The sequence below is a fragment of the Oncorhynchus gorbuscha genome, unplaced genomic scaffold (assembly GCF_021184085.1).
Source record: "Oncorhynchus gorbuscha isolate QuinsamMale2020 ecotype Even-year unplaced genomic scaffold, OgorEven_v1.0 Un_scaffold_141:::fragment_3, whole genome shotgun sequence".
Classification (NCBI taxonomy): Eukaryota; Metazoa; Chordata; class Actinopteri; order Salmoniformes; family Salmonidae; genus Oncorhynchus; species Oncorhynchus gorbuscha.
In genome coordinates, this window is record NW_025744684.1 from 1,192,132 (window position 1) to 1,201,396 (window position 9,265).

General features: G+C 45.3%; 1 protein-coding gene across 5 annotated transcripts in view; it reads left to right on the plus strand.

Moving 5' to 3' along the window:
* LOC124017055 (DNA repair and recombination protein RAD54B-like) overlaps positions 1 to 8,560 on the plus strand; it is a 38,527-nt gene extending 29,967 nt beyond the window's left edge. For 4 of the 5 annotated variants that reach the window (XM_046332426.1, XM_046332427.1, XM_046332429.1 and 1 more), the window contains 5 exons: positions 5,140 to 5,430; positions 5,499 to 5,662; positions 6,434 to 6,695; positions 6,874 to 7,138; positions 8,182 to 8,560. In XM_046332426.1, coding sequence (XP_046188382.1) covers positions 5,140 to 5,430; positions 5,499 to 5,662; positions 6,434 to 6,695; positions 6,874 to 7,138; positions 8,182 to 8,396 — 1,197 coding nt within the window. In that variant the 3' untranslated portion in view covers positions 8,397 to 8,560. The remainder of the gene's footprint in view (positions 1 to 5,139; positions 5,431 to 5,498; positions 5,663 to 6,433; positions 6,696 to 6,873; positions 7,139 to 8,181) is intronic. The other variant, XM_046332428.1, reaches the window with a different exon arrangement.
* The last annotated feature ends 705 nt before the right edge of the window (positions 8,561 to 9,265 follow it).

Genomic DNA, 9,265 nt, shown 5'->3' on the forward strand with positions numbered 1-9,265 from the left:
CTATTGTACGCTCCCGACAGCCCATCTACACTGAGGTACTGTCTGCATCTCTATCTCTGTCTCTATACCTCTACGCTATCTCTCTATTGTACGCTCACAACAGCCCTCCTGCACTGAGATACTGTCTGCATCTACACTCTCTGTCTCTATACTTCTACACTATCTCTCTATTGTACGCTCACAACAGCCCTCCTGCACTGAGATACTGTCTGCATCTCTATCTCTGTCTCTATACCTCTATGCCATCTCTCTATTGTACGCTCACAACAGCCCTCCTGCACTGAGATACTGTCTGCATCTACACTCTTTCTCTCTATACCTCTATACTATCTCTCTATTGTACGCTCACAACAGCCCTCCTGCACTTAGGTACTGTCTGCATCCCTATCTCTGTCTCTATACTTCTACGCTATCTCTCTATTGTATGCTCACAACAGCCCTCCTGCACTGAGGTACATTACCCATCTACACTCTGTCTCTATACTTCTACACTATCTCTCTATTGTACGCTCACAACAGCCCTCCTACACTGAGGTACTGTCTGCATCTACACTCTCTGTCTCTATACCTCTACACTATCTCTCTATTGTACGCTCACAACAGCCCTCCTGCACTGAGGTACTGTCTGCATCTACACTCTCTGTCTCTATACCTCTACACTATCTCTCTATTGTACGCTCACAACAGCCCTCCTGCACTGAGATACTGTCTGCATCTCTATCTCTGTCTCTATACCTCTACACTATCTCTCTATTGTACGCTCACAACAGCCCTCCTACACTGAGGTACTGTCCCCATCTCTATCTCTGTCTCTATACCATCTCTCTATTGTACGCTCACAACAGCCCTCCTACACTGAGGTACTGTCCCCATCTCTATCTCTGTCTCTATACCTCTATGCTATCTCTCTATTGTATGCTCACAACAGCCCTCCTGCACTGAGATACTGTCTGCATCTACACTCTCTGTCTCTATACTTCTACACTATCTCTCTATTGTACGCTCACAACAGCCCTCCTGCACTGAGGTACTGTCTGCATCTACACTCTCTGTCTCTATACCTCTACACTATCTCTCTATTGTACGCTCACAACAGCCCTCCTACACTGAGGTACTGTCCCCATCTCTATCTCTGTCTCTATACCTCTACACTATCTCTCTATTGTACGCTCACAACAGCCCTCCTGCACTGAGGTACTGTCTGCATCTACACTCTCTGTCTCTATACCTCTACACTATCTCTCTATTGTACACTCACAACAGCCCATCTGCACTGAGGTACTGTCTGCATCTCTGTCTCTGTCTCTATACCTCTACACTATCTCTCTATTGTACACTCACAACAGCCCATCTGCACTGAGGTACTGTCTGCATCTCTGTCTCTGTCTCTATACCTCTACACTATCTCTCTATTGTACACTCACAACAGCCCATCTGCACTGAGGTACTGAATGCATCTCTATCTCTGTCTCTATACCTCTATGCTATCTCTCTATTGTACACTCACAACAGCCCATCTGCACTGAGGTACTGTCTGCATCTCTATCTCTGTCTCTATACCTCTACGCTATCTCTCTATTGTACGCTCCCGACAGCCCATCTACACTGAGGTACTGTCTGCATCTCTATCTCTGTCTCTATACCTCTACGCTATCTCTCTATTGTACGCTCACAACAGCCCTCCTGCACTGAGATACTGTCTGCATCTACACTCTCTGTCTCTATACCTCTACACTATCTCTCTATTTTACGCTCACAACAGCCCTCCTGCACTGAGGTACTGTCTGCATCTCTATCTCTGTCTCTATACTTCTACGCTATCTCTCTATTGTATGCTCACAACAGCCCTCCTGCACTGAGGTACATTACCCATCTACACTCTGTCTCTATACTTCTACACTATCTCTCTATTGTACGCTCACAACAGCCCTCCTACACTGAGGTACTGTCTGCATCTACACTCTCTGTCTCTATACCTCTACACTATCTCTCTATTGTACGCTCACAACAGCCCTCCTGCACTGAGATACTGTCTGCATCTCTATCTCTGTCTCTATACCTCTACACTATCTCTCTATTGTACGCTCACAACAGCCCTCCTACACTGAGGTACTGTCCCCATCTCCATCTCTGTCTCTATACCTCTACACTATCTATCTCTATTGTACGCTCACAACAGCCCTCCTACACTGAGGTACTGTCCCCATCTCTATCTCTGTCTCTATACCTCTATGCTATCTCTCTATTGTATGCTCACAACAGCCCTCCTGCACTGAGATACTGTCTGCATCTACACTCTCTGTCTCTATACTTCTACACTATCTCTCTATTGTACGCTCACAACAGCCCTCCTGCACTGAGGTACTGTCTGCATCTACACTCTCTGTCTCTATACTTCTACACTATCTCTCTATTGTACGCTCACAACAGCCCTCCTACACTGAGGTACTGTCCCCATCTCTATCTCTGTCTTTATACCTCTACACTATCTCTCTATTGTACGCTCACAACAGCCCTCCTACACTGAGGTACTGTCTGCATCTCTATCTCTGTCTCTATACCTCTACACTATCTCTCTATTGTACGCTCACAACAGCCCATCTGCACTGAGGTACTGTCTGCATCTACACTCTCTGTCTCTATACCTCTACACTATCTCTCTATTGTACGCTCACAACAGCCCTCCTACACTGAGGTACTGTCTGCATCTCTATCTCTGTCTCTATACCTCTACACTATCTCTCTATTGTACGCTCACAACAGCCCTCCTACACTGAGGTACTGTCTGCATCTCTATCTCTGTCTCTATACCTCTACACTATCTCTCTATTGTACGCTCACAACAGCCCTCCTACACTGAGGTACTGTCTGCATCTCTATCTCTGTCTCTATACCTCTACACTATCTCTCTATTGTATGCTCACAACAGCCCTCCTGCACTGAGGTACATTACCCATCTACACTCTGTCTCTATACTTCTACACTATCTCTCTATTGTACGCTCACAACAGCCCTCCTACACTGAGGTACTGTCTGCATCTCTATCTCTGTCTCTATACCTCTACACTATCTCTCTATTGTACGCTCACAACAGCCCTCCTACACTCAGGTACTGTCTGCATCTCTATCTCTGTCTCTATACCTCTACACTATCTCTCTATTGTACGCTCACAACAGCCCTCCTACACTGAGGTACTGTCTGCATCTCTATCTCTGTCTCTATACCTCTACACTATCTCTCTATTGTACGCTCACAACAGCCCTCCTACACTGAGGTACTGTCTGCATCTCTATCTCTGTCTCTATACCTCTACACTATCTCTCTATTGTACGCTCACAACAGCCCTCCTACACTGAGGTACTGTCCCCATCTCTATCTCTGTCTCTATACCTCTACACTATCTCTCTATTGTACGCTCACAACAGCCCTCCTACACTGAGGTACTGTCTGCATCTCTATCTCTGTCTCTATACCTCTACACTATCTCTCTATTGTACGCCACAACAGCCCTCCTACACTGAGGTACTGTCTGCATCTCTATCTCTGTCTCTATACCTCTACACTATCTCTCTATTGTATGCTCACAACAGCCCTCCTACACTGAGGTACTGTCTGCATCTCTATCTCTGTCTCTATACCTCTACACTATCTCTCTATTGTACGCTCACAACAGCCCTCCTACACTGAGGTACTGTCTGCATCTCTATCTCTGTCTCTATACCTCTACACTATCTCTCTATTGTACGCTCACAACAGCCCTCCTACACTGAGGTACTGTCTGCATCTCTATCTCTGTCTCTATACCTCTACACTATCTCTCTATTGTACGCTCACAACAGCCCTCCTACACTGAGGTACTGTCCCCATCTCTATCTCTGTCTCTATACCTCTACACTATCTCTCTATTGTACGCTCACAACAGCCCTCCTACACTGAGGTACTGTCTGCATCTCTATCTCTGTCTCTATACCTCTACACTATCTCTCTATTGTACGCTCACAACAGCCCTCCTACACTGAGGTACTGTCTGCATCTCTATCTCTGTCTCTATACCTCTACACTATCTCTCTATTGTATGCTCACAACAGCCCTCCTACACTGAGGTACTGTCTGCATCTCTTTCTCTGTCTCTATACCTCTACACTATCTCTCTATTGTACGCTCACAACAGCCCTCCTACACTGAGGTACTGTCTGCATCTCTATCTCTGTCTCTATACCTCTACACTATCTCTCTATTGTATGCTCACAACAGCCCTCCTACACTGAGGTACTGTCTGCATCTCTATCTCTGTCTCTATACCTCTACACTATCTCTCTATTGTACGCTCACAACAGCCCTCCTACACTGAGGTACTGTCCCCATCTCTTTCTCTCCCTTCATTCATTTACATTTTTTACATTTAAGTCCTTTAGCAGACGCTCTTATCCAGAGCGACTTACAAATTGGTGCATTCACCTTATGACATCCAGTAGAACAGTCACTTTACAATAGTGCATCTAAATCTTAAAGGGGGGTGAGAAGGATTACTTATCCTATCCTAGGTATTCCTTAAAGAGGTGGGGTTTCAGGTGTCTCCGGAAGGTGGTGATTGACTCCGCTGTCCTGGCGTCGTGAGGGAGTTTGTTCCACCATTGGGGGGCCAGAGCAGCGAACAGTTTTGACTGGGCTGAGCGGGAACTGTACTTCCTCAGTGGTAGGGAGGCGAGCAGGCCAGAGGTGGATGAACGCAGTGCCCTTGTTTGGGTGTAGGGCCTGATCAGAGCCTGGAGGTACTGAGGTGCCGTTCCCCTCACAGCTCCGTAGGCAAGCACCATGGTCTTGTAGCGGATGCGAGCTTCAACTGGAAGCCAGTGGAGAGAGCGGAGGAGTGGGGTGACGTGAGAGAACTTGGGAAGGTTGAACACCAGACGGGCTGCGGCGTTCTGGATGAGTTGTAATGTTTAATGGCACAGGCAGGGAGCCCAGCCAACAGCGAATTGCAGTAATCCAGACGGGAGATGACAAGTGCCTGGATTAGGACCTGCGCCGCTTCCTGTGTGTGGCAGGGTCGTACTCTGCGGATGTTGTAGAGCATGAACCTACAGGAACGGGCCACCGCCTTGATGTTAGTTCCTTCTCTATGTCTTTCCCTGTAGGAGGAGAGAGATTTGGGGGAGGAGCGAGCGGCTGAGCTCTCTCGTCTGACTGGTCTGTTTATTCTGAGGCGGACCCAAGAGATCATCAACCGCTACTTGCCACCTCGTCTTGATTGGACAGTGTTCTGTAGCCCCTCCCCCTTGCAGCGGGAGCTGTACCAGGCTCTCCTCTCGCACCGTGTCATCCGAGCCTGTCTACAGGGGTTGACACAGACTCACACACATCTCGCCTGCATCACCGCCCTGAAAAAGCTCTGCAACCACCCAGGACTGCTCTACTCCACTGTACAGGTATGACACACAAAGACACAATGATGATGACAGCAATGATGATGATGATGATTGTGTGTGCGTTCCAGGAGCGTTCTGATGGCAGCTCAGCAGAGGGTTCTCTGTATGAAGGGCTAAGAGGTGTCTTTCCAGAGTCTTACTCTTCTGGGGGCTTCAGTACAGCTGACTCGGGGAAACTACTGGTCCTGTCTGACCTACTGACCACTATTCACCACCTCAGCCCTACTGACAGGTAGGTGTGTGTGTATGCGTATATGTGTCTGTGTGTACGTGTTTGTATGAAGTGCGTCAAGGGATCCGGGCACACTGGCATTGGTTTGTTGACACCATAGGGATCCTATTAAATAACTAGATGGGCTGTCATAAACCCTCAAAGTTCCAGAATGGAGTGAAAATGGCAGCCATATTGGCCAGGGAGAAATCCAAACCTGTCTAATTGGAATGAATGGCCACAGAGGCAGGATCCAGATGTTTCTTATAGAGGAAAATAAAAGCATGTGATATCAGAAATTGTGTAATAGATTTGTCAATTGTCAACCTAAAATATTGTCATATAATTATAAATACAATTTATATGGATTTTATACACATTTTCTTTATAAATAGCCTTTGAAATATATGTAAACAGACCATAAATGTCAACATTTTTCTTGTAAAGCTGTTTTATGTTGCATTTACAACTGGTCTCAGTCCCATCATCAACTGATTGACTGTGTTGTTTCAATGGAATGTTGGCAGTTAATTAGAAACATTTCTATAATCATTCCTCTAAAACTGGCTGGCTTAAAATGCATTACTTTATACAATATCTTATCACAGCACAATATCTTATCACAGAACTCCCTGACCAACATGGCTGATCTTTAGACCATCATAAGAAGGTTCATGTCCAATCTAGTATTCTAATTCTATGGTTGACCCACTCATACTCTGGCACATAACCGTGAGATGATCTTGACCATCTTGATCCTGTGTGTGTGTGTTGCTGTATGTGTGTGTACAGGGTGGTGTTGGTGTCCAACTACACTCAGACGTTAGACCTGATCCAGGACCTGTGTGTCCACCTGGGCTACACCTACTGTCGCCTGGACGGCAACACCCCCACCATCCAGAGGCAGCGATTGGTGGACAACTTCAACAGCCCTCACTCCGCCCACTTCCTCTTCCTCCTGAGTTCTAAAGCCGGAGGGGTGGGGCTTAACCTGATCGGGGCCTCCCACCTGGTCCTATACGACATCGACTGGAACCCTGCCAACGATATACAGGTACACACACACACTCACTCACCAGCAGTAGTGTATGTTTCGTTCACATCTGAAACACACATTTACATGTTACTGGTCAGTCAGTACCTGCTATGCTCTTGGAGGAGTGAGGATGAGGAAGAAGCCTTCCTCCTGATGTGATAGTTTGGCTGAGGTGTGTGTGTCTGTCCCCCTCCAGGCAATGTCACGAGTGTGGAGAGACGGACAGAAGAAGACTGTTCACATCTACCGCCTGCTCACTGCAGGTACCATAGAGGAGCGTATCTTCCAGAGGCAGGTGTCCAAACAGGGGCTTTCTGGGACAGTGGTGGACTTGGGGAAAGGGGCGGAGCACACCAGCTTCTCCTCCAATGAGCTGCGAGATCTCTTCAGCCTGACGGACACACCCTGTCTCACTCACGACCTGCTACACTGCAGCTGCAGTATGGACGGATCAGCCCCGGGTAATATATATATATATATACACTGCAGCTGCAGTATGGACGGATCAGTCCCGGGTAATATATATATATATATACACTGCAGCTGCAGTATGGACGGATCAGTCCCGGTAATATATATATATATATATATATATATATATATATATATATATATATATATATATATATATATATATATACACTGCAGCTGCAGTATGGACGGATCAGCCCCGGGTAATATATATATATATACACTGCAGCTGCAGTATGGACGGATCAGCCCCGAGTAATATATATATATATACACTGCAGCTGCAGTATGGACGGATCAGCCCCGAGTAATATATATATATATATACACTGCAGCTGCAGTATGGACGGATCAGCCCTGGGTAATATATATATATATATACACTGCAGCTGCAGTATGGACGGATCAGCCCCGGGTAATATATATATATATATACACTGCAGCTGCAGTATGGACGGATCAGCCCTGGGTAATATATATATATATATACACTGCAGCTGCAGTATGGACGGATCAGCCCCGGGTAATATATATATATATATACACTGCAGCTGCAGTATGGACGGATCAGCCCCGAGTAATATATATATATATACACTGCAGCTGCAGTATGGACGGATCAGCCCCGAGTAATATATATATATATATACACTGCAGCTGCAGTATGGACGGATCAGCCCTGGGTAATATATATATATATATACACTGCAGCTGCAGTATGGACGGATCAGCCCCGAGTAATATATATATATATACACTGCAGCTGCAGTATGGACGGATCAGCCCCAGGTAATATATATATATATATATATACACTGCAGCTGCAGTATGGACGGATCAGCCCCAGGTAATATATATATATATATACACTGCAGATGCAGTATGGACGGATCAGCCCCGGGTAATATATATATATATGTATACACTGCAGCTGCAGTATGGACGGAACAGCCCCGGGTAATATATATATATATATATCACACCCGTTGTCTGCTTGTGTTTTTATTTAATGTGTTTCTTGTGTGTATTATAGAAGGAGGAGAGGATGCTGCGTCTGATAGGCCGTGCCAGCTGGGTCGTCAAGGTGACCGTGGTGGGGCGGGGCAGAAGCATCTGAGCATGTCAGAACTGATGCAGTGGAGACACTTCGCAGGGGACACACACACCTTCAGAGATGCTTACCTGGACCATGCACGAACCCACATCTCCTTCGCCTTCCAGTCCACCATCTCACACACCACTCAGTAACACACACATACACAGGCTTTCCACAAATTACCTCATGCAGAGACCAAAGAAGTGTCCCTTTCTGAGAAACATTGGACTATGTTATTCTTTCTTTATATTCTCTACTGTTTTTACAGTTTTATAGAAGAGAACGTGTAAATTATGGAATAAACTGCTACGTTATACTGCGTATTCCATCTGTCTTTTTTTCTGTTGCAGAAATAACAAGATGAATCAAATCAAATGTTATTTGTCACATACACATGGTTAGCAGATGTTAATGGTCACATACACATGGTTAGCAGATGTTAATGGTCACATACACATGATTAGCAGATGTTAATGGTCACATACACATGGTTAGCAGATGTTAATGGTCACATACACATGGTTAGCAGATGTTAATGGTCACATACACATGGTTAGCAGATGTTAATGGTCACATACACATGGTTAGCAGATGTTAATGCGAGTGTAGCAAAATGCTTGTGCTTCTAGTTCCCGACAATGCAGTAATAACCAACGAGTAATCTAACCTAATAATTTCACAACAACTATCTTAAACACAGAAGTGTAAAGGAATATGTACATAAAAATACATGAGTGATGGTGCAGAACGGCATCGTGTACAGTACATACATATGAGATGAGTAATGTAGGGTATGTAAACATATAAAAGTGGCATAGTTTAAAGTGGCTAGTGATACATGTATTACATAAAGATGCAGTAGATGGCATCGTGTACAGTATATACATATGAGATGAGTAATGTAGGGTATGTAAACATATAAAAGTGGCATAGTTTAAAGTGGCTAGTGATACATGTATTACATAAAGATGCAGTAGATGGCATCGTGTACAGTATATACATATGAGATGAGTAATGTAGG